At 35.7% G+C, this 27202-nt stretch overlaps 1 protein-coding gene across 1 annotated transcript in view; it reads left to right on the forward strand.

Moving 5' to 3' along the window:
• Nucleotides 1-27202, forward strand: part of THSD7B (thrombospondin type 1 domain containing 7B) — a 725201-nt gene that overhangs the window by 624574 nt on the left and 73425 nt on the right. Inside the window, exons 15-16 of the mRNA XM_038565098.1 lie at nt 3434-3567; nt 10661-10811. Coding sequence (XP_038421026.1) covers nt 3434-3567; nt 10661-10811 — 285 coding nt within the window. The remainder of the gene's footprint in view (nt 1-3433; nt 3568-10660; nt 10812-27202) is intronic.

Genomic DNA, 27202 nt, shown 5'->3' on the forward strand with positions numbered 1-27202 from the left:
TGAAATGTTGCCTCTCTCAGAGGATTTAGATTTTTCAATGGCATTTTTAGCATCTATGGCCCTATTAAACCCTGTTATTTTCTTCCTAATTTGTGCCATTTAGGAATGATTTTCATTTAACTTTCCCATGGCTCATTTCTTTCCTTCGGAACATTTCCATATGATTCCTTGATAAAGTCCATGCTTTAACACATTTCCATTATAAAATTGTAATAAGCACCAACTAAATAGTAATATGAAATAGATATGAAATAGCCAGAACATAAAGGACTGACAGGAGAAGAAATTGGCCATCTGGGTAGTTCATTTTTATTCTTGAATGCCTGCTGCACTTTTTGCCTCTTGTGGTTGTTTCCAGTCCTCTCGATAAGCTTCCATGCCTAATGGACAAGGACTCTAAGGAGATAATTATCACAATTCTTAAGGGACAGTCTGTCTTTCCCATTACAAAATCATCACGCAGCACCTTTTGATGACGTAGTGATTGCTATTCACCTCAACCCCATTATGGAAAGGAAAGGTTTTTGTTTTTCCTCCTTCCTATTGTCATTTGGACTTTTTAAAATACCCCATTCACATTCTGTTTAGTGAGTCTTGTTCTCTAGAGAATTGTGTGAGGGCCAATTAGCAACCTGGGCCCCTTCAAAAATTAGTTTCAATTCAACAAATACTTATTGAACCCACTCCATTCTCCATGTCTTGTGAAATACAGATACCATTGAAACATAGCTTCCGCCTGCCTAAGACTCAAGGGTTTTTTTTTTTTTAAGTAGCCACCCAAACAAATGCTGCTTGTCCAGATCTGACTTTTGTTAGAACTAGAAGCATCCTTAGGTGTGAAAGGTACAAATTGTGTTTCTCTGAGCTTATTCTCTCAGTTTTATTTAAAGTAAAAAATAGACATTAGATAAAGTAAAAAGTAGACATTAAGAGCAAAGTGAGAAAAGAGCTAAAGTAGTGTGAGAAGCAGGAAACACTTAGTCAGATGATGACTTTATTTAATGTGTCTGCTCCTCTAGCAACACACAATGAGGTTCTAACCACCAGCACTGTCCCAGTCCCATATGTGTGCATCCTGATGTTATAATCTGGCCACAAGTCTGCTTAAAACTAATACTGTCCACTGAGTACCAAAAACATGTAAAAAAGGGGTCATGGGCAAAGTCTTGTGGAAGTGGTGGATTTCCTTGAAGGAAGGGTAGGGGTTTATCTGCTAGCAGTGACAGTATAAGCAGTATTAAAATAGCATACATTTATGGGGGGAAAAAACAAATCAATCCATGTGAATCTTTTTTAAGAGGTGCTATTTTTTTTTTTACCCATTAGTTAAGAAGGTCGGTCAACATCTTCATACATAGATTTCCCCCCTCTCTTCCAACAGCTTTTCATTGAGGTTAGCTACTCTACTTGATGTAGATTGCAAAGCACAAAGAGTAAAAATAGTAAATCGAATATACAATCAGACATTCAAATGTGTAAATCAGAGCAACAGACAACTACACAGGCTTTCATTATTCTATGTGTCTTTGGGCTTTATGCACGAGGGAGGGTGAAAATGTAAGCTCTGCTTAGTATTGATACCTTTAGAAGAATAGGTCCCTCTCAGAATATTCCATCCATTTGCTCACAAATTCATGCATGAAGTATGGGAAGATATTTTTTAATTAATATTTTCATCTACCCCCGATTTATACAAAGTGCTTTGGCAGACTTTCATGTATCTCATATGAAAGCCAAAGAGCTTTATTTAAACTATCTGATACATATTGAAAAGTTTATAAAATGAGCCCACAAAATCAGTGCAATCTTCATTCCTTTGGTATAGGGGAGTTGGCTAAACCCTCAGCTTTGATCACCTCACTTTCCAGGTGTCTGTTCCATTGGGGTCATGTCTTTTCATTTTTATAGATTTTTTCCTCTTACCTTTACCATGCTATGAGTCAGGCAGACGTTTCTCCCTTACAAGTTATTACCTCCTTATTCTAATGTAGGTTCTGCTTCCAAACCTTTCATTCCATTCTTGGCAGCATTCACAGCATGAAATGTGCTTCTTTTATTACTTAATTCTTTACTTTCCTACATCCATTTCCACTTCTATTTTCCCATCTCCTTTCATTTTGCCCTCACATATTTTTCACTTTGTGATTTTCTTTTTCCTTGTGTGCTCTACATGAGAGAGCCAAATAGAACCCCATGGTTAAAAATAGTTTCTGACATTATTTGTGATTCCTAAGATGTAGTCTCACAAATAACCTTTTCTCATTTGATTTCCATCTAACGTGCTGACAGTGCTCCAATCTTGTTTTCTGATTATCCCATTACATAGTGCTTTCCCTCACATTTAGTGGAAACTTGCAAGTAATGGTTCTGTTTGGATAGCACTGCCTAGTCATCATTTACAATTCTGTGGAATTAGAAAGGCAGTGGGAAAAAAATCTCGAGCTTAAGTTCTTATTTAAAAGGAAGAGCATTAATTATCTATTTTGGTAATAGGTTGAATCACTCTTCATCAGTATGCTCTACTAGAGCTATTTTTGTGATCTAGAATAACCTATCATGCAATGAAACATTTTCTTACTGAGGGAGAGTTCAGTGCTCTATACTGAGTAATGCATTTTAAATTCAGTGTTAAAAAGGCGGGCAAACTCAATTGACTATCCATTGGGATACAATTTCAGGAAAAAAAAAATCATCACAAACAATTGCATAGGAAGTACCCTATGAATTCATTTACTGTAATCATTGGTTTTACCATGAAATTGTAAATATTCACAATCAGTAATCACTCATACCCAGTCTCTAATAGTCTAGCAGTGTTTGTCTTGTGTGTGTGTGTGTGTGTGTGTGTGTTATAGCTATGCTCTGAAAACATCCTACAAATAGCTGAATTCATAAGAAGCCACAATACCCAGGAGGCTAAATGACTGCCTGTTAGCATTGATCATTCGGGGGCATAAAGAGAAATTTCCGGTGCAAATAATACCACTTTTCTTATGCATTATAAGGACTTCTTATATTCAAGAGTAAATTTTCCTTACATATATTTGTTTCAATTGACATCTTAAAGTACATCTGAGAATATGATATGCCATATAATTGAGAGCTGGACCATCTAATAGATGTTTTGTGAGGTCTTTGAGGAAATGAAATGGTAATGGAATTCCTATTCTCAGTGATAGGAAATGACCGTCCTTTGTTCTCTTCTGTGAAGGTATACCATTATGTCTTAGTTGATTACCCCTGTATGTTTCTTTAGGCAAGTCAGTAATTTCAGAGAAGCCAAATACATCTTGCTTTTTGGGAGTGTAATTTGGCTGTTTTAGCCAGAGTATAGTTCTTGGGTTATGTTCCACAGGCATTACTAAAAGATAGGCTGTTTTATATAACTTGGATAGTTCCACATAATTTTTTGTTTCTTCCCTCTTCTTGACAGGTGCATGAGGCAGTCCCATGCTACAGTGAATGCAATCAGTATTCCTGGGTTGTAGAACACTGGTCTCCATGCAAAATCCACAATGAGCTGAGGTCTCTGCGCTGTGGAGGAGGAACGCAATCTAGGAAAATCAGGTGTGTGGAAATGGAGACATTTGGGAAATGGGGCAGTGGAACTTAACGCATTTTTATAAAAAAAAAAAAAAGGGTTGCTTGTCCACATGCACTCTGATTTTCATACCACATACATTGGCTTTTGCTGATCATTAAGTATCTTTAGAAGTATATGTGTCTTAACTGCTATGTGTACAGTGGAATTTCCTCTGCAGTGTGGTCACAATCTGTACTGTTCCTTGCAAAAGACATCAGTGGGAAAGCTAACTGTATAGGAGCAGGCTAGAATCCTTTCATTGATTCATAGCCATCACAGTTAACAAATCGGGAGATTTTTGGCTGTGACACCATACCTCTTTTTTGCTCTATGGGTAGTGTAGCTAATGGACATCTTAATTTTGAATGTCAGTACATTGAAAAGGTCAATTTAAACCCTCACTATTGGTCTTGGAAACTAGAGTCTGAGAATATAAACAACAGTGATGAATTTTAATATAAAAAGAGCACACCTCTGAAAGAATTCAGTATATTCTGGGTTATTTACAGAGGGATCTTGTTTAGAGTTTTTGTTTTGTAAATACAGGTAGTAATAAGCAAAGGAAATGGTCAAGTTTGTAAAAATGACCTATTTAAAAATGAATTGGAAAGAAAGAATTCCTTTACCAACTGAGGATAATGGTAATAAATGTTAGACTAAACAAATTGAAAACAGAAATATTAATGATAAACAATAGTATTATGTAACATCAAGAAGAAAATGTAATTCAGTCAGCTAACTATTCAGTTGCATTAGCGCAACATCATTTTGTGCGAGTTAGGAAGCTCCATTTCAAATGGACGTGCTCAAGTCTTATAACTCCCTGTTGAGTTGTTACATTGAAGTCATTTGTTAAGGCAGAGCCTACTTATTTGTGTTGATTGTTATTCAACATCAGTGAACTTACTGTATTCAGTAATTCATTATATACCTACCGTTTCTGAGACTTAGTCCCAATGTTGCAAAATCACTGGTAGGCATGTTGGAAGAAGTAGCTGTTGATGAAACTATCATCAACCCAAGCAAATGGCTAATAGACAAACTATCTTTCTTTCACATTTTCCATTCCCCTTTCCTCTGGGGACTAGTATGCTCAAGCTGTCACAGACTTTTTCTCTTCAAAATCTGTGTCTCCTGTGTCTTGTTCTCATGGTCGTGAAAAATGACTGATCAACTTAGCTTATTAAGTAACGAGCAGATGAGTTGTGGTACCTCCCACACTCATCCCAACCAAGCCTCTTAGCAGTACTAAAGCAAAATCTCAGGAGAAAAAGGAAAGCTTTAAGAGAATAAATTGCTACCTACAGAATTGTGGCAGGCTGACTGAGGAAAAACATACTGAAACAAGAAGACCTTTAAGCCATACTCCTCAGCTCAAACATAAAAAGCTCAATATAATAAAAAATAACACAGCTACTGAATACTACTCTGTTATGGGCTGAATTGCATTTGTGAAAAATCTATGTATTGTAGTCCTAACCTTCAGCACCTCAAATTAAGGCTATATTTAGAGATAGGCTCTTTAAAGAGGTAATTAATGTTAATGAGGTCACTGAAATGGGCCCTAATCCAATTTGATTCATCTCCTTATAAAAAGAGGATATTAGGACATAGATACACAGAGAAGGGGGAACATGTAAAGACACAGGGAAAAGGCAGTCATCAGCTATCTACAAGCCAAGGAGAGAGGTGTCAAAAGAAACCAACCCTGTCAACACCTTGATCTCAGACTTGAAACCTCTGGAAAGAAGCTTGTGAGATAATAGTTTTCTATTTTTTTAAGGCATCTAGTCTGTGATATCTTGTTGTGGCAGATTTTGTTGTATGCTTTATGTGTACGGTCACATGTGAATCGTGCAGCAGATTTTCTAGGTATCTTGCATTTCAAACGTTTATCGACCTTAATAAGATACTGTTATAATGAATAAAATAGCTTATCCTTTCTCTTTCTTGAAACTTTCAAACTGGAGGACATCTTCATAGTTCAAATTGGGTTGCAATCACTTATTATCTTAAAAAGATATTCTGTATATCAGGCAGTCTAGGCACTGAGAATAAAAAAAAAACGAAAAGAAGTTTCTACCCTCAAATAACTTCTAATATAGCAGCAGAGAAAAAGACAAATACATAAATACAATGGAATGTCTTTGCTCTGAAATGTCAAGAAAAAAATTGGGTTGGAGTTGGGGGGGGGGGGATACTGTTTTGGAGAGATTGGTCAGCAAAATATCCAAGCAGAGATCTAAATAAAATGAGAGACCTGAATGAATATAAAGATCTGTAGAAAGAAATCCCAGAGAGAAAGAGTGTCCAAAGAAGAAATCTTCTTGGCTTGTTACAAAATGAATAACAAGATGTCCCAAATGGTTGGTGCCAGAACTCAAATCATACAATCTTCTAAAAGAAGGTAAAAGGATTTTTTTCTAACTGTACTTGCCATGAAATGTTTGAGGCAGAGGAAATGACATAGTCTTATTTACATTTGAAAGGACCATGTTGGACGTAAAGAAGGTATTTTGGGGTATATAAATAGAAGCAGGAATGAAGGTTTCAAAGACATTCTAGAACTCCAGGTGAGAGACCCTGATGGCTGGACTGGGCTTGGTAATAATGAAGGTGGTGAGAAGGTCATATTTGGACTATATTTGGAAGGTACAGACCACAAGATTTATTTATAAAGTGATTGTAGAATGTGGAAGAAAGAAAAAACATCAAAGATGACTGCTATGTTTTAGTGCCTAACGGTCATAGGAATGATGGTGCTATTTGTTGAGATAAGGAGTATTAGAAGGACATCTGAGAGAGAAAATCAAAAGCTAGCTTTTGAACACATTAAATTTGAGATGATCCTTGTCTTCCAACTGTGACAATACAGACTGGAGTTCAGAGAGAGAGACAGTGGTATAAATTTGGGCATCAGCAGCTTATCCATTTGATGTATATTGATAAGAAATGACATAAGAAATTGAACCATAGGGAATTTCAATATTCATAGTTGACAGCAAAGAGAAAGCTCTACAAATGAGACTGAGAAAAGGGCTGTTGGAGAAGGAGGAAAACCAAGAAACATGGAAGGCAAGAAGGTTTTTCAAGAAAAAGATAGTAATCAGTTGTTTCAAATGGTTCTCAGAAATTTACTAAGATGACAATTGACTGTTGAGTTTGGCAATGGGGAGTCTGTTAATGATCCAGGTAAGAGGTTTCTCTGGAATGGTAATAGAAGTGTGATTAAATTCAAAGATAGTCATGAAGGAAGTGGGGGGAAGGCTGTGGGGAAAACAAATATGCTTTAAAGCAGTTTTGCTCTGAGTTTTGAGTAGAAATGAGGTAACAATTGAAGGGACATATGGGAAGGAAATTGATGACGCAGGGTGTAACCGCAGGGGCATTTTCATTTGGGAACATCTTCAATTTCAGTCTTTTTAAGTCTTTACTCTTGGGCTTGCCAAAACCCCCAGAAAAGTCTTTTCATAAATCATGTTGAAAATAGATAATCCTAGCAGCCACTGTTTTGGGAACCTAATGAAAGGAGGCTGTTGATGTGGTAGGCAGAACGGTGGCCCCCCAAAGAGAGCCGTATCTAATACCTGAAGTCTGTGGATCTGTCACCTTACACAGCAAAAGGGACTTTACAGATGTGATTAGGTGAGGATTTTGAGCCAGAAAGATATTTCTGAATTGTCTGGGTGGGACAAGTTATTCACAAGGGTTCTTAAACATGAAAAGGGATATGAAAGAGAAAGAGGAAAATGTGACCACAGATTCAAGGGACAGAGAGATGAAAGTCTGTTGTTTTTGAAGATGGAGAAAGGGACCATGCCCAGGGAATGAGGGTGGCCCCTGGAACCTGGAAAAAGGTAAGGAAGTGGTCTCTTCTACAGCCTCCAGAAAGGAATCCAGCTCTACCAAAGCATTGATGTTAGCTTAGTGAGATCCATATTGGGTTTGTATACTACAGAATTGTAAGATAATAGTTTACATTCTTTAAAGCACTAGGTTTGTAATAATTCTTCCAGTGTGTTAACTTGTACTTAAACCCTTGTTTTCAGTATGATATTCCCATCCTTAAGCGAGCCATGTGTTCTCTAGCTCAAAGACTGTCTCTTTTTGTGATCCTCTCCAGATAATAAATCTTCAGTTACCTGCAGGGGGAGGGGAGGGGCCATCACATAGCCCTGTGGATTGCAGGAGGAGATCTGAGGGCCCAGGTACTTCTTAAACATACTTTCATAAATCTTCCAGTTTTTTTTTTAATTTATTTATGATAGTCACAGAGAGAGAGAGAGAGAGAGAGAGAGAGAGAGAGAGAGGCAGAGACATAGGCAGAGAGAGAAGCAGGCTCCATGCACCGGGAGCCCGACATGGGATTCGATCCCGGGTCTCCGGGATCACGCCCTGGGCCAAAGGCAGGCGCCAAACCACTGCGCCACCCAGGGATCCCAAATCTTCCAGTTTTTCAGCCTCATCCATATTTCCAGAGGTACTTGGTGCCCCACGTTCCTGAATTTTTTGTGTGTTTTGTGGAGTAAATGGAATTACTTTCTCTTTTTTCCTTGAAGTCTTAGTATTTCAGCCTTCCTGCTATAGTAGTCTATAGTAGTTCATCTAGTGTCTAGTTCACTTATTTTCCATTTGTTTTCTTTGTCCTCACCCATGTTCTTTGTCTTGTAGGGTAATGCCTTTCCTTCTGCCTTGGATTTTTGAGTTTTCTTTGTTTGGGTTTTTTTTTTTTTGTTTTTTTTTTTTTTTTTTTTTTTGTGGTTCTTGTAACAAATTCCTTTACTATTGTTTTTGTGGCATATTAGGAGTGAACAAAGACTAATGCGTACATTCAACTGGATGCCACTGACTAGAAGTCCTATCTCCTTTTTCTAAGTGAAATAATAAAAGAATGTCAGCTGATAGTGTGCAGGCAAGAAGGAAAGCAATTTCCAGCTTTTAAGTTTGTCCGGAGCAAGACATATAAGCTATTTTGTGGTCCTTCCTTCCACTATTGACTATTACCACAAAAGAAATTAAAGTCCATAGATGACTCTATACCATGCCTCCCTATATTAGAAGGCATTACTTACATCTTCTACCATTCTATGTTAACTTCATTTTTACAACGTACAGGTTTTTATTACTTAGCAAGTCATAAAGCTTACTATGTTCTGTACAACATAGTAGGCTACATTGCAATTTTCCTGAATTAAAAAAAATTATATGTATAAAAGAAACTCCTAATGTATAGGATAATTCATTCTAGCCAAGCATGATTTGGAGAGCACCAATAGCTCTCCAGCATGTCTGTCTTAAAATGTTTATTCCTGTGCCATTGTATCTCAAGTGATCAGATCAGCAAATGGCACCACTTATGTCATCATTGTCATTTTCACCTTCACTGTGATTATTATTACTAGAAGAAGAATATCATAACAGTAGGGATCTTCGTTCTTTCTTCTTTGTGGGGAGGGAGTGTTTGCCCCTGCAGCCAGGCAAAGGCTTAGTACATAGTCAGTACTCAAAAATATTTACTAAATGAATTATTATAAATAAATAAATACTAAGTTTGTATCCCATGCCTAGCAAAAGAGGCTTACGTGTAGCTGGTATTCCTTAAACATTTTTGAAAAAAAATAATTCAAACATAAAATTCTAATTGAGATTTAATGTAAATACAGAGAAATGCCCCCTCATATGAGTATAGTTAAATGAATTTATGCAACAGGGATACTACTGTGTAACCAGCTCTGAGGCCAAGAAATAAAATATTACCAGGACTACCTTAAGCCCCTAGTAGTAAGTAACCATTCCCCCAAATGTAACCACAATTCTGACTTCTGACACCATAGATGAATATTGCCTATTTCTTTCTATGAATGATATCATACAGTAAATTATTTTGTGTCTAGCTTCTTTTGTGCAGCATTTGTATTTTTGAGCTTCACTCATGCTCTGTCATTTAACAGTAGCTCATGCTTTCCCACCATTTACCACCACATATTGATCTATTGACCTTGTTGTTGAATACTTGGACTATTTCTAATGTGGATGATTACAAATAGTTCTAATATGAATATGTTCTGTCAGTTTTTTTTCTTTATTGGTGCACATTCATACACATTTCTTTAGTGTATATAAATAGGCATGGGATTGTGGGGTTATATGATATATATATATATCATATATATATATATATATATATATATATATACTATATATATATAGTGCTTTAGTAAATACTGCAAACTAGTTTTTCAAAGAGTTTATGGTCCAACCAGCAGAGTAAGAAGAGTTAGAGTTGTTGTATGTTCTTGCCAACCCTTGATATTTTCCTTTTTTTTTTTTTTTTTTTAATTGAAGCCATTCTGGTGGATACATAGTGGCATACTGGTACAACACTTTGATTTTGATTGGATTGGATAAATAGCATGATTATCTTGCCTTTGCTAGCACTCATCTCAAAGTCCGACACAGATTAGGCCAAGAATCTGCGTACTGTTTCCCCAAATGCTGCATGAAAATGCTGTTACATATTGCCCTTTGGTTCATGAAACCAAAATTCCTTACTGAAATGCAGAAAACACCTGAAAGAAAAACATGTTCAATTATGTTTCACATTCCTTGGCCATGACTTTAAATGTGTTGGACAAATATTAGGGAAGTTTGGGTGATGTGAGATAAAAGTGTAGGAAAGGTCTAAGTCCTAGGAATTGTGAAGTGTCTCACTATTACAAAGTGATGAACTCATTCAGAGAAGAAGAGTCTTCAAGATTTGTTACAGTAAAAAGAAAATCCACTCTGTGCTGAACCTGAGTAAAAATGGCATAGGTCTCTTGACATGGAGAGTTCTTGAGGGATTACAGTGGTCCCCAGTGTTTCCATCGTTCTCTCCTGCTCCGACTAAAGGGTTATCACTTAATAAAGGTCAACTGGCTGAAGAAGGAAAATTTTTTCCCCTTGATTTCTTTGCTGGCCTTATTTTATGTTTGATTATCTTTGAGGGGAAGATCTACGCTATATCTAAGCTACAACCAAATTTACTCTCCACTGTTTTAAGTCTCCACTGTTTTATCCTGTGATCTTGCCTTGCAGATGCATGAATGCTGCTGATGGTGAAGGGGGAGCCGTGGATAACAGCCTGTGCAACCAGGATGAAATTCCCCCAGAAACTCAGTCCTGCTCTCTTCTGTGTCCCAGTGAATGTGTCATGTCCGAGTGGGGACCTTGGAGCAAATGCCCACAGGTAATTTCTCTTCCCTTGTCAATACCCTGATTCTCCAGCACTGCCTTCACTTTTGACTGCTAATTCACACTACTTGCTCTCCAAAACATCCTTCTAGTAACACGAGAACATAATTTTACCTAAGAAGAAAGAAAAAAAAAATTTAGCGAGACTGAGCAATTTAAAATGCCAGTGCTTCTCTTAAGGCCTTTATCATGGGAACATGAACAAGGAAAATGAGCCTATAATGATCACACTAGGATTCGAATGCACACCCATTGTTAAAGGGGTCTTCTTTAGTACCAAAATGATTCTCATTATAATCTCTTGGTTCTGTTCCATTTTTATCCTGGCAGAATCAATTATATCTTAGTAGCTCAACTCTACTGTGTAATTTAGTTTCTGTTCATGATGATCTGTTTTTGCCTTTTGCTGTTTTCCCAAAGATGAGGTGTTCTTTTGTCATGTTCTTCTTCCAAAGCTGACAAAAAAAAAAAAAGACCCTTTTTAAAGTCTAAAGCATTTGCCTTTAATTTTCTTTTTTTTAAAAAAATGGAAACATAATGTGACTATAGAAAAATAAATATTCCTCAAATAGAATAGTTCCACTTAATATTCTCAGAAGCTAAACTCTGATATTTTAGACTTGTATTTTGGCTTAACGAGCTGAAAAAGAAAATGAGGGTAAGGAATATGCTGTATGGCTCCAAACATTAGGAAGGGAGACATAGGTTTACTCTGAATTCAATGGTAATATAATGTGTGGGAAGTTGTGCAAAATCTTTGTATAGAAATGGAAAGTATTTTTGAAATCAGTAAATATCCTGCATTTGCAGTTTTGAATTATTGACTCATCATTAATTTTTGCAGCCTTATCTTTGGCATTCCCATAATTCTATTCCTGAGATTTCCTTTTGTATTTTCTTTGTTGAATCGTTTTTTGGGGGGCTAGGACAACACTACATTAAGATGAGGTATTAATTAAGGGAATTTATAGGAATGGGATGTTGGTCCTATTTTGTGTGTAACTTAAATATAATGAAAGTTAACATTTACTGGGCACTTACTGTAGGCAAGGCACATGTAAAATTATTCTCTTTAGTCCCCATACCAATCCTATTAAGTACGTTAAGTACATACTATTATCAGTCTCATTGCACAGATGGAGAAACTAATTCTCAGGAAGGTAAGTAGCTTGCACTGAATAAGTGTTGGAGCTGGGCTAAACTTTATACTACCAGATGAAGCCAAAGCCTTTGCCTTATGTCCTTGGGTCTTAGAAGAATTAAGGTAGATTTAGATCCATACTTTTCTTTCTTTAAGATGCAGCATTTATTTATTATAAGAACAGAGCAAGTTAGCTGTCTGTATGATTATTCTGTGACCACATATGTGTAGTCATAGGTACACATATTCACACTTTAGAAAATGTGGCAGTGTACATTTTTTATTAATCAACTTGCAGACTTAGCAATCTGAAGAAGTTAAATGTAGAGGTCACGATCTTACTTTGGTGTTTTTCTAATTTACTCATAGTAAATTCCATTAAGGTATAATGATTTTACAATGAAAATGTTGCCCTTTTAAATTCAAAGATTCTGGCCACTGAACTCAAATGTCCTTTATAGGAGCATTTTATACAATGTTGTGATGGTCTGGCACTCTATGTTTATTTCTTTGGGTTTCTAAAAGGCAATTTTCTTTAAGGTTTGTTTTTCCAAACTTAATCACACTATTTTTGGAGCATTTAGAAATTGGAGATAGAGAAAACATTTCAGCCTCCTTTCAGAAGATGACATAAGTAGTTACTTACCTGTCAGCATGAAGAGAAAGGGTTAGTCTGTCAACTGCTTATGCACCTGCTAAGTTACATCTTCATTTTCATCATCATAGCTATGACAACAGTAATAACTTTCATTGAGCACATCTTATGTAACAAGCAGAGTGCTGGAATTTCATAACACTATGCTTTGATGATAGGTATTTATCCACAGTCACTCAGGTCTATTCGATCACAATGGCCTAGCTGTCTCTCAGATGCCATGCTGCTCTCGGATGTAAATAAAGACTTTAAAATGGGGAAAAAAAGTAGCAATCAGGGCTCACAGTTGATTATCTTCCCCATCTCTTAAATATGTTACATAATTTTAATAAATTGCAACATCCTAGCATAATGCTCCAACATCATAGGTGCTTAAGCAGTACTTGACAATGATCATGATCATGATTATAGTGAAGTTAGCAATCTGGATCGTTGTACTTGAAGTTTAATTAGCACTTCAATGTGCATTTTCTGAGAAAAATAAAACAATTATTGTGTAATTATTCTCTATAGTATATTCTGATTTGTGGATCTAAATATTGGCCATTATTTTACCAAATTCTCTTTTGATAGTCTGTAGTGTGACATGTGTCAGACTATTCACTATTTCTCTTTCATCTTGTTCTTCCCAGGGCACTTCTTCACATAACCAAAAAAGCAAAACAGTAGTCCACCCTACTCCCTCACCAAAAAAACAGACTCAGAATATTTCTGACACAAAAATATGTTTCTCTTATACTTATTTATAAATTACTCTGAAAATTATATTAGATTTTTAAAAATTTTTAAATATTTTTTATTGAAGTTCGATTTGCCAACATAGAGCATAACACCCAGTGCTCATCCCGTCAAGTGCCCTCCTCAATGCCCACTATCAAAGTATATATATTTAATGTGAAATAGGCTTAATATGTTTTAAACATTGTAAAATAAGTAGATTTGCCAGCTAATTAAAAGAAACTTAGCCAAACCAATTAATCAAGTAAACCTATATCTTGAATTCCCAATATGTGTCCCACACTCTGAAGCCAAACATATATGACAGACCATCACTGCTACCAAGGAATCACAGTCCTCAGTATCTTTATCACTGTGAACTGTGTATGGATAACAAAGGATTCAATAGCTGCGTGGTAGTGTTTATTAGTTTACACAATGTTTTCTAATAGAGTGGTAGGCAATATATAAAATAAATATGCTTCCTAACCTCTGGATCAGTGACTTTCACAGTAGCACACATAAGAAGCATCTAGAAAGTACTAACACATGGCAACTTTGCCCTATCCCAGAGATTCTGATTCAGTACATCTGGTTGGGGCCCATGAGTTGGCATTTATAAAGTTGCCATGTGATGCTGATTCTGCTATTCTGGGAACACACTCTGAGTCACAAGACTGTTGGCCATTACATTCAAACCATGTTTTTTTCTGAACCTCACTTTTATCACAACTATTTGTCGAATATTAAGCATTAGCAAAAATTGGATATTTAGCGTATATTTGCAGATGCTTTTCATGTGCCAATGTGCTCAGCACTTTATTTTCCCACTTAATCTGCATAATGCCACTATGAAATAGATGCTATTATACTCCCAATATATAGATAAGTAAACTGAGTTTCAGTTTAGTTACCTGCTACTTTTGAAGAGCTAGTAAAAGGCATAGTGATTCCTTAAGCCCATGTAATTCGCACATAACCCCTAACCACTTCAAAAAAATAGAATCTGTACTTCCTGTTCTAGATTATGGTAACCCATAAAATCTGTTGTATTCTTTTCTGGTTTACATTGGTTATTGGATTTGTGAAGGAAGATACTTCTCAATTGAGTAATCTGAGTAGTTTGCCAAGGACAGAAAGAAAAGGAGTCAAAAAAGAGGGTGTGATCTAATGCCCAGGAACATTTGCCGGCTACGTGACAGGAACCAAGTTACTTAAACTTCTGAGTTACAGGTTCCTCATCAGGAAAAGAAGGACAATGATCGTAGTTTTTCCAGGTTATTTAAAGATTAGAGATAATATATATAAGATGAACAGCACAAAGAATTACTTACTTTATTTTTTTAAAGGAAAAAGAAGCAGCAAATCAAAGCTCCCCTTGTATTGTTACAAAGTGGTTGAGAAACATAAGACAGGTTGCTATATATTTTCTAAGTCATACAGGAAATATCCCTTCCTTCACACAAAATGGGTTATTACATGATCTTACAGAAATAAAATGTCACCTCCTTTACTGAAAAATGGCTTATGCCTAATTTGTTAGCAGTCCCAAAAAATAAGGCATCAGAAAGATAACTTCAAATGAATGGGTCACTGACCTTAAAGTGATTACAAACCATACCAAAGAGCAAACAAAACAAAGACATTAAAAATTGTGTTGAGATCATTTTAACTGTATTGGCAAGAATTGAAGACTATAAATGGATCAAGCAAAACACAATTCAAGGCAGAATTTGAAGAAAATGGAAAACCATGTGTTTCACTTATTTTTATGTTCTTGTTTTTTTCGTGTTCTCACAATACACACACACACACACACACACACACACACACACACACCTCATTTATTTTTGGCTCCAATATGCTCACTTCTCCAGAATGCTTTAATGGGAAAAGAAGCTTATGAAGTTGTATATTTAAAAACCTTTGCAGTAGTATTCACTCTTTAAAGGCATGCATATATGTGTATAAATACATGTGCATTTGTACATACATATGACAAATACATTTATATAATAGTTCATTATTTATTACCAAGTATTTCTCTTTTTTCTACTAATCTTAATTATTTCCCATTTTAATCCTTATTCTTCTTAATTATGCTGGTGAGTATTATTCATACAATCATACATTCTTCAAGAAAGGTTTATAAATTTCTAAATTCAGAAACTGTTCAGCCCTTGACATATCTAAAAGAATATATAATTCTCTTCATGTATTCTTTTAATCCTTATAGCAATTTGCCATTGAGTAATATGTGACTCTCCTTGAAAGCTCAACAAAGGAATTTCTTTTTTTTTTTTTAAGATTTCATTTACTTATTCATGAGGGACACAGAGAGAGAGGCAGACATAGGCAGAGGGAGAAGCAGGCTCCCTATGGGGAGCCCAATGCAGGGCTTGATCCAAGGACCCCAGGATCATAAGTTGAGCTGAAGACAGATGCTCAACCACTGAGCCACCCAGGTGTCCCTCAACAAAGGAATATCTTAAACAATAATGTTGATAGAAGAAAGCAAAGAAGGTCCTGGAGGTAAATTTCCAAACTGATGTATACTTTACAGAAGCAAGCCTGTATAATTCCTCTCCAGAAAGATGACTTAAGTTTAGCAAACTTACTTGAACTTTAATTGATTCACTTCCAGCTCAATGTATCAAAAGCTGGTTAGAGCTATAGCCAGGCATCCCCTTACACTGTAGGAATGGGAGACTCATTTAACAGTGATCTGCATGCAATCTCATGATCAAGCAGTGACTCTAAATCTTTGCCTTCTTACCAGCACAACCTCTGAGAAAGCATCACAAAGGAAGACTTTGCAAAGATATAGCGCTGAAGTGCAATTGAATCTGTGTTCTTTCATAGTCTTAATATTGTGCTTCCAAAGGGCATTTTCTATACTTGACTCTTCTCTGACTCTTTGTGTGCAGGACATACTAGTGAAAGCCAATACAAGTATATACTGACAGGTAGATACTACCATTATTCTTCCAGATAAAGAGACTTCTTTAAAAAAGAAACAGAAAAGTAGACCAATTTTCTAGGCCTTCCAGAATTAAGCATTTGAGGGTTAAGAAAAACCTTATTTTGGGGAGCTCCTCAGTGGCTCAGTCAGTTAAATGTCTGACTTTAGCTCAGGTCATGATTTCAGGGTCCTGGGATTGAGCCCCAGGTCAAGCCCCATGCTGGGCTTTCCACTCAGCAGGGGATATACTTGACCCTCTCCCTCTGCCCCTCCCTATGCTTGTGCTCACTCTCTCAAAAACATAAAATCTTGAAAGAAAAGAAAGAAAGAAAGAAAGAAAGAAAGAAAGAAAGAAAGAAAGAAAGAAAGAAAGAAAGAAAGAAAGAAAGAAAGAAAGAAAGAACCTTAATTTTTCAAGGTGCTTCAATGTTCTTTTTGGTAAAGGCTGTCAACAATGACATTTTATTACTGATGACTCAGCATTTTCAGTACCTTAGCACTGAAACAACACTCTGAAAGTTATGTTTCCAAGAAAACCATGTACCCCGACGTATACAACTAGTATTTACCTCCAAGCACTTTATCAACCTCTCCTCAGTCCATAACATGCAGGTAACAACCTGTATTTGTCTCTGGATGGCATGTCTACTGGTCACAACTTTCAAGTTGCCTAGTGCTTTTCTTTGACTCACAACTGAAAGCCAGAGGAGGAGAATGATGATAATTTTCTATATTTTGGACTCTGGTTGTTTTTGTTAAATTGATATTGGCTCTTAATCAGAAGCCAATAATTCATTACTCAGAGCTTTGTGGAGTATTTTACCCAGTGTGCGGTGAGATTCAATATAACCTAGAGCCATTCTTACTTCCAGAATTACGTTAGGCCCTGCAGAAAGAGGCCTTATTTCATACAATATAGCAGGAGATGATAATCCTATAAAGGCAATCTTTGGGCTGTTCCAGTTTTTATTTTTTTGTAATTTGTTATTCTTTCTTATGCAATGTGATTTCTTTGAATCTCATTATCACTAATTTGGCATACAAAATAAGGGTTCCATTGCTCTTAATATCTCTGTCTCTGTCTCTCTCCTTGACTGCCTCTACTTATCTTTATTTAAAAAAAAGAGATATTTTTAAATAGAAATTCTCAAAAAATAGTATAATGAGTCTCATAAGTTAATTATCCAGAGTCAACAAGTGACCACACAGCTTTAATAATGATCTACATATAATATTTTATTTCTTCTTCCCCACTTCTTATCCCTTCTCCAATAGATGAGTTTAAAATATGTCCTATGCATCATATCATTTCATCCATAAATTTCTATATATCTTTCTAAGAGATAATGATGAATCACAATGACAGCAAAACATAACCATGTTGTTTATATCTTGTAGGGGTATGATCATAGAAAATTAAAAACATGACTCTTATACAAAGTGTCAAATTAATTAACATCTTAATAATTAAACCAACATAACTGTAAGACAGGTTCAAACAGAATTAGGGAAGAAAATTTTTACTTCTAGCAATGATGGAATATCATTGGGTATATTTGGATTAGATTGGCAAAATAGGGACTTAAGTGGTAGTATTGGTAATATTTATTTTTTGAGCTCTGGTCTGGTTATACAAATATTTTCACATTGTGAAAAGTCATTGAGCTGAGTCCCTATGATACTTGCATTTCTCTGCATGTATCTTATATCCAGTTACAATACATAATGAGAAAGCAACAATCTGTGATCCATTGCTAGAGGAAAACTAGTCAATATAAGCAGAATCAGAAATAACAGAGATTATAGAAATTGAGATAAGGAACTTAAAACAGCAACAATAAATATTTTAAGTATGTTCTAGAATTTAAAGGAAAATATGAACATGAAGAATGAAATAGATGATATTGAAAAGACCTATATATAATTTTTTAGAGATATAAAATATGTTTGAAATGAAAAATGTACCAAACGGGAGTAATGACATATTAGACTTTGCAGAAGAAAGGATGTGAACTTTAAGTTAATAAAAACTCTACACTAAAGCAAAACAAAAAGACTGAAAGAGGGGCACCTGGGTGGCTCAGTTGTTGAGCATCTGCCTTTGGTTAAAGTTGTGATCCTGGGGTCCTAGGATTGAGTCCCACATGGGGCTCCCTGCAGGGAGCCTTCTTCTTCCTCTGCCTGTGTCTGTACCTCTCTCTTTGTGTCTCTCATGAATACATAAATAAATGAAAGAATGAAAGAAAAGGAGTAGAGACAAAATGATGTGAGGAACATGAACAAGTGATTTAATGAAACTATAATTGGAGCCCTTGAAGGAGAGTAGGGAGTGGACAGAAAAATATTTAAGGAAGTGATAGCTGAAATTATTCTAAATATAAGAATGGCTGTAGTCCTCAGATAATGTTACCTGGATCAAATAATCCTGGTTGACCAATACTGTGAGAACAAAGTAGGAGAAAAGGCTAGAGGTCTAAATGTTTATTATATAGGGAGCCTTTCACGTCAGCCCTTTATTTTCCAAATGTTAAATTTATGCTTACTTGTGTCTAGTGTCCCTGTGCAGAAAATTCTGTTTTACCTTTTTTATTTTTATGTTTTATTTTTAATTTTCAATCAGCATTAAATATAAAACTTTTATTATACCGAGTATTACCAAAGGTTGAATAAGCTCGTGTTATCTCTGTTGCAATTCGTTAGCGAAAAGATGACTTAAAATGGTCAATTTTGTCTGTCTCAAAGGTTCTTTTTTTCAAATTTTTATTTAAATTCCAGTTAGTTAATATATAGTGTGGTTTTACCTTTTTTAAAAATAATAAAGGTCCATCTTTAACCAGAGTTGAGAAAGACAAGCATCTGGGTCTGCTAAGTGGGCAGCTAAGTGACTACAAGGTCAGGCTAATTACTTCAAAAACAGACTTTTAATGAGTATTCTAGTTTTGAGTCCTAATTTCACCTCCTTTTTTAGATGTACTTGCTGGTCAAATTCTTAGTTCGATGGGGCTCTCCAGAACAAATGTTTAGATGTACAACATAGTTGTATGACATTTATATGCATTATGAAAAGCTGTCACCATACATTGGTGACATATAGTTATTATAATATTATTGACTATACTTCCATATCCTGTACTTTATATCTTATATACTGTATCTCTTAATCCCCTTCATCTATTTCACTCATTGTCCCACCTCTCTTTCCTCAGGCAACCACCAGTGTGTTTTCTATATTTCTGAGGCTGTTTTGATTTTGTTTGTTGATCCGTTTTAGTTTATAGATTCCACATATAAGTTGAGAGCATATGTTATTTGTCTTTGACTTATTTTAGTTACCACAAGGCCCACTAGGTCTATCCACATTGTCACCAATGGCAGTATTTAATTTTGTAAATGGCTGAGTAATATTCCATCATATATATATATATATATATATATATATATATATATATACACAATATATATATATTTTTTTATCCATTTATCTTTTGATGAACACTTAGGTTGTTTCCATAAGTGGCCCAGGCACTTTTCAAATGCTGCCTCCGTGCTGAGTCTCAGACGAGTGAGTTTGTGCACGGGCCCATTATAGCTGAGTATCTATAACCCTCTGGCACTCCCAGAATGAAGCCCTCCTGATTTTCAAAGCCAGATGTTATGGTGGCTAGTTTTCCTTACGCAGATCCCCAAAGTGGGGGTGGGATGATGAGGGGTGACTGATGTGGAACTTGAGCCCCCTCCTCAGAGAGGACATCCATGCCTGTGATACTATTTGTGTTTGTGGGTCACAGTGCTAGGGTTATGGGTCCCAACCAGACCTCATCTGCCACTCCTACTTCCTAGTTGTAACTTTTCCTTTGTACCGTTAGCCACATGCGAGCTTTTCACACTCAGACTTGCTCCATACATAGTTGTAGCTTTGGTGTGTCCATGTGGGGATGTGAGCTCAGGATCCTCCTACACTACCATCATGGTTGGGCTCTCTTTAATCATGAAATATTTTAGTCATACAGGAAACTACAGAGAATTATGTAAATAAAACTTTTAGTGGCCAACTTCTAGCTCTGTAAAATCTTAGCAATTTGTGTACTTCATTTTTTTAAATTCAGCCCTTCTTTTATATATCTCTGTGAAATTTTGTGGCCTTCTTTATGTAGATATTTTATGTTAAATTTATACTTAGGCATTACCATTTTAAATAGTACCACTTTAAATGTTATTGCTGGTATGGAGCCCAAAGTATTGGGCTTTCTTTTATTTTTTTCATGTTCCTATTCATTTCACTAGGTTTTTGTACTTGCTTTTTTATATTTTGGGTCTGTTTTTTTTTATATTTTAAGAGATAGAACTATATCATCTGAAAGAATGAGTGTATCCTTATTCTGAGTGTCTATGATTGTTAATTTTTTATCAGGACGTATTTAGTTAGGCAGAGTTAACAACAACTGTGATCAATGACCCTACTGATTATTGGTCATCCTTGTCATACTCCTGAGTTTCACAGCAACATTAAGTATTTTACACTTATTATGACTATTATGTAGAGATAAATAATTTATAATCTTCTTCTTTTGGCTTTAAGGAATAAAAGACCAAGACCAAAAACTAAAGCCAAGACCACCAAAGTGCCACTTACATTTAAAAAAAAAAAAAAAAAAAAGATACAGAAATTGAAGTGAAATGGTCTCTTGAGTTAACATCTCTCTTCCATAATCCTCCTGATTTTTCTCTTTGTTGTTAGGGCCTAAGTTCACTTTGCATGTCTGAGCTCTGCTTCCACTATTCCTTGTGCCTCAACAGCACTTGCAGTATTCTCGTGTGCAAGTCCAAGGAAGCTCAGGCCCCTGGCTGAGCTGATTACCATGGCTAACACCAGGAAAAGCAATTTTGGTTGGGTTGCTTGGGTGGCTCAGTTAGTTAAGCAGCTGCCTCTGGCTCAGGTCATAATCCCAAGGTTCTGGGATCGAGCCTTGCTTTGGGCTCCTTGCTGAGAGGGGAGTCTGCTTCCCCCTCTCCCTCTGCCTTCCCCCTGCTTGTGCGCGCTCTCTCTCTCTCTCTCTCTCTCTCTTTCTCTCAAATCAAAATCTTAAAAAGGAAAACAAAAGAAAAGCAGTTTTGGTCAAGACAGAGCAATGTGGTGTACACAGAGCCTGATCCTGACATAAGCCAGTTAGATGATTGTTTTTTCTTTTTTTTCTGTTGCTTCCATTGCTGACTGTGCCTTGAATTTTTCTATGCATTTCAGTATTTTAATATTACTACTTTCTTTTATTTTTATAAAAAAACTTTGAATATATTTTTATCTGTTATGAACATATGAACACTAATTAGTTTTTGGTCTTGGTATTTTATTCCCTGAAGCCAACAGAAAAATATTATAAATTATTTATCTCTATATAATAGTCATAATAACTGTAAAATACTTAGTGTTACTGTGAAACTCAGGAATCTGACAAGAATGCCGAATATTCAGTAGCATCATTACAGTTGGCCTCACCCTGCCCACAGTTCTAGCTCAGAAAACAATCATCTAACTGGCTCATGTCAGGATCAGGCTCTGCATGCACCACATTGCTGTGTCTTGACCAAAACTGCTTTTCTTTCTTTCTTTCTTTCTTTTTCTTTCTTTCTTTCTTTCTTTCTTTCTTTCTTTCTTTCTTTCTTTCTTTCTTTCTTTCTTTCTTTCTTTCTTTTAAGGTTTTATTTGATTTGAGAGAGAGCACAAGCAGGGAAGAGAACACTAGTTATGAACATTGTATGTTAAAGATATCTATCTTATTTCTTCCATCAAATTTCTGTCTTTGCTAAGTGGTGCAATTGGTTTGAATGTCAGACTCTTGGCTTCAGTTTAAGTCATTATCTTGGGTTCCTGGGATCGAGTCCTGCGTTGGGCTCTACCCTCAGCATAGTCTGCTTGAGATTTTCTCCCTCCCTTTCCCCCTCCTGTAGTCTCTCTCTCATTCTAAACTAAAAAAATAAATAAATCTTAAAAAAATTCCTATCTTTGTCAATATAATCTGCAATACGGAGCTAAATGATCATTTTTATCAGCTTCAATATCTTACATAATCATTTACTATTTGTAGATTTCCACACAGAAAATGGTAATTTTTTTGTTTCCCTATTACACTATTTTTGCTTTTAAGACCATAATACTCTATATTTTAATCATAAACATCTCCTCAAACAAGTTGGAATGATACCTTGAGTTTATTAATTATGACAAAACTTTTTTTTAAAGGTTTTTATTTATTCATGAGAGACACACACACAGAGAGAGAGAGAGAGAGAGAGAGAGAGAGAGAGAGGCAGAGACACAGGCAGAGGGAGAAGCAGGCTCCATGCAGGAGCCTGACGTGGGACTCGATTCCAGGTCTCCAGGATCACACCCTGGGCTGCAGGTGGCGCTAAACCACTGCACCACCGGGGCTGCCCAACTATGACAAAACTTAAAGCTCAAATGCTTTACTGTATTCTAAGGCCAAAACTATGATTCCCACACTCCCTCTCATTTTCACCTGTTACTGGATGTATCTTTATCCATGCTGCATTTCTTTATTATCAAGTGTAGTATGATTCAGGGTATTATATGTGCATTTTCCCTTTCTAATTCTAGGATTTTTTAATAGTCTTCTGATGAGGCATAAATTTCATACATTAAAATGCACAGATCTTAAGGGTACAATTGAATACAGTTTTACTTTTTTATACATCTAGTTAACCACCAAACAGATCAAAACGTAGGCCAATCCTTGCACTGTACAGGCACTTTGATGCCACTTTTCTTTTTATATGCACAATTTCATAGTCAAATTAACCACTATTATTATTTTTATCAAATGTATTGGTTTTGCTTGTCTTAAACTTCAAGGAATTGGAATACGACAATATGTGCACTTTTGTGTCTGATCTTATTAGCTTTATGTCTTATATAAATGGAATCACATCATTCCATTATATAAATGGAATATATATTTTGTGTCTAGCTTATTTTGCTAAATAAAATGAGTTTGAGATTTATGAATGTTGCTATTTTTTAGTACTAAACAGTATTTTATTATAGGAATATAGCATCATTTATTTATGCATTCTCTTGTTAGTGACATTTAGGTCATTTCTAGTTTAGGACTATTATAAATATAGCTACTCTGAACATTCTGTGAGTTGTTTGGTGGATATATGAGTTTATATCTCTTGAGCATATATCTGGGAGGGGAATAATCAGGTCATAAGATAGGTATATTTGTATATTAGAAATGTCCTGGGGCATCTGGGTGGCTCAGTCATTTAAGTGTCTGACTCTTGGTTTCGGCTCAGGTTCTGATCTCATGGCTTGTGGGATGGAGCCCCATGTTGGGCTCTGCACTCAGTGGAAGTCTACTTGGGTATTCTTTCCCTTTGTCCCTTCCCCTACTTGTACCCACTCTCTGCGTCTCACTCGAATAAATACATTTTTTTAATAAATATTTTTTTAACGAAATGTTCAGGTAATTTTCAAACTTACAGAACCATTTTACATTACTTACAGCAATGCATGAGTATACCAATTCTAACACATCTGCATCTACATTAATAGTTTTCAAGTTTTTTTTCTTTTTTAAATTTTAGCCATTCCACTGGATTTGTAATAATCTCTCATTGTGATTTTAACTTGCATATCTCTGATGACTAATAATGTTGAGTAACTTTTCATGGGCTAATGGGCCACTTAGATATCTTACTGGTAAAATGCCTGTTTAAGTCAATTACCTATTTGTTTTTTAAATGCATTGATTTGCTTTTATCATGGGGTCATAGTTTTCTTATTTGTTTTTTTTTTAATTTTCTCCCAAGATTTATTGGGAAAAGATAGACAATATCATTGTTTAAACTTAAAGATGTACAATGCAATAGTTTGACATATGTAAATGTGTATGTGTTGTGAAATGATTCCAACAATAGAGGTAAGTAACACATCCTTCACCTCACATAGTTACCTTTTTTTGTTTTTGATTTTGTGGTGAGACCATTTACATTGTTTTTATTTAAATTCCAGTTAGTTAACATATAGTGTAATATTAGTTTCATAGTGATTCAACACTTCTATATGACACACTATACTTATCACAAGTCTACTCCTTAATCCCAATTACCTATTTCACCCTCCCCACCATTCATCTCCCCTCTGGTAACTATCAGTTTGTTCTCTCTAGTGAAGAGTCTGTGTCTTAGTTTGCCTCCCTTTCTCCTTTTTTTCCTTTGCTTGTTTTGTTTCTTAAATTTCACATATGAGTGACATCATATGGTATTTGTCTTTCTGACTTATTATCCTACTGTGTGTGTATACGTATCACATCTTTTCTATCCATTTATCAGTTAATGGATATATGGTCTGTTTCCTTATTTTGGCTATTGTAGATAATGCTGCTATAAACATCAGGATACATGTACCCATTTTTTTAAGATTTTATTTATTTATTAATGAGAGAGAGAGAGAGAGATGCAGAAACAGGCAGAGGGAGAAGCAGGCTCCATGCAGGGAGCCCAATGAGGGACTTGATCCCAGGCCTCCAGGATCATGCCCTGGGCCAAAGGCAGGCGCCAAACCGCTGAGCCACCCAGGGATCCTCCACGATATATGTACCCTTCAGAATTAGTATTTTTGTATTCTCTAAGTAAATACCTAATAGTGCAACTGATGGATCATATATTTCATCTTTTTAAAAAATATTTTATTTATTCATTTGGCAGAGAGAGCACAAGTAGGCAGAGCCATAGACAGAGGGAGAGAAAGAGAGAAGCAGGCTCCCTGCTCAGCAGGGAGCTCCATGCAGGGCTTGATTCTAGGACCCTGGGATCATGACCTAAGCCGAAGGCAGATGCTTACTCAACTGAGCCACCCAGGTGCCCCATATTTTAACTTTTTGAGGAACCTCCATACTGTTTTCCAGAGTGGTTGTACCAGTTGGCATTCCCACCAACAGTATAAGAGGGTTCTCCTTTGTCTACATTCTCACCATCAACCCCTTGTTTCTTGTGTTGTTGATTTTAGCCATTCTGACAGGTATGAGGTGATATCTCATTAGAGTTTTGAGTGGGATTCCCCTGATAATGAGTGATGTTGAGCAACTTTTCATCTGTCTGTTGGCCATCTCAATGTCATCTTTGGAAAAATGTCTATGCCTTCTGCCCATTTTTAAATTTTAAACAGAAACACTCACTGTTTGAGTATTAAGTTTTATAAGTTCTTTATATATTTTTCATACTAAACCCTTTATCAGACTGTCATTTGCAAATATCTTCTCTCATTTTAAAGGTTGTCTTTTTGTTTTGTTTTTTTTAATTATTGTTTTCTTTCCTTTGCAGAAGCCTTTTATTTTATTTTGATGTAGTCTCAATCCTTTATTTTTGCTTTTATTTCCCATGCTTCAGGAGACATATCTAGAAAGAAATTTCTATGTTTGATGTCAAAAAGGTTATTGCCTGTGTTCTCTAGGATTTTGATGGTTTCAAGTCTCATATTTAGTTCTTTAATCCATTTGAAATAATTTTTGTGTGTGGTTTAAGAAAGTGGTCTAGTTTCATTCTTTTGTATCTGACTGCCCAGTTTTCCCAATATCATTTGTCTTTTTTTCCCATTGGTTATTCTTCCATTTGTGAAGATTAGTTGACCATGTAGTTGTGGGTTCATTTCTGGGTTTTCTGTTGTGTTCTATTGATCTATATGTCTATTTCTGTGCCAGTACTGTACTGTTTTGATCACCACAGCTTTGTAATATAACTTGAAGTCTGGAATTGCGGTGCCTCAAGCTTTTATTTTTTAAAGGTTGCTTTGGCTATATGAGGACTTTGGGGGTTCCATACAAGTCTTAGGATTATTTTTTCTAGCTCTTTGAAAAATGCTGTTAGTATTTTGATAGGGATTGCATTAAATGTGCAGATTGCTTTGGGTAGTATAGACATTTTAACAATATTTGTTTTTCCGATCTATAAGCATGGAATGTTTTCTCATTTCTTTCTGTCATCTTCACTTACTTTCATCAGTGTTTTTCAGAATACAGGTCTTTCTCCTCTTTGGTTTGATTTATTCCTAGGTATCTTATTACTTTTGATGCACTTGTAAATGGGATTGATTCCTTAATTTCTCTTTCTGTTGTTTTGTTTTGGGTATATAGAAATGCAACAGGTTTTTGTATGTTGATATTGAATCCTGCGACTTTACTGAATTAATTTATCAGTTCTAGCAGTTTTTGAGAGCCTTTGGGTTTTCTATGTATACTATCATGTCATTTGCAAATGGTGGAAGTTTTACTTCTCCCTTGCATGTTTGGATGCCTTTTCTTCTTTCTTTCTTTCTTTCTTTCTTTCTTTCTTTCTTTCTTTCTTTCTTTCTTTCTTTTCTTTCTTTCTTTTCTTTTCTTTTCTTTTCTTTTCTTTTCTTTTCTTTTCTTTCTTGTTGTTGTTGTTGTTGTTGTTGTTGTTGTTGCCTGGTTGCTGTGGCTAGGACTTCCAGTACTATGTTAAATAACAGTGGTGAGTGTCTTGCTCCTGACTATATGAAAAATTCTCATTTTTTTCTCACTGAGGATAATATTAGCTGTGGGTTTTTCATAAGTGGCCTTTATGATGTTGAGGTATGTTCTCTCTAAACCAACTTTGTAGTGGGTTTCTCTCATGAATGTATATTGTACTTTGTCAAATCCTTTTTCTGTATCTGTTGAAATGATCCTATGTTTCTCATCCTTTCTCCTTTTGATATGGTGTATCATGTTGATTGATTTGCAAATAATGAACCTCCCTTGCAACCCAGAAATAAATCCAACTTGATTGTGGTAAATGCTTTTTTTTAAATGTATTCTTGAAATCAGTTTGCTACTATTTGTGGAGAATGTTTGCATCTATTTTCATCAGGGATATTGGCCTATAATTCTCTCT

The sequence above is a fragment of the Canis lupus genome, chromosome 19, assembly GCF_011100685.1.
Source record: "Canis lupus familiaris isolate Mischka breed German Shepherd chromosome 19, alternate assembly UU_Cfam_GSD_1.0, whole genome shotgun sequence".
Lineage (NCBI taxonomy): Eukaryota > Metazoa > Chordata > Mammalia > Carnivora > Canidae > Canis > Canis lupus.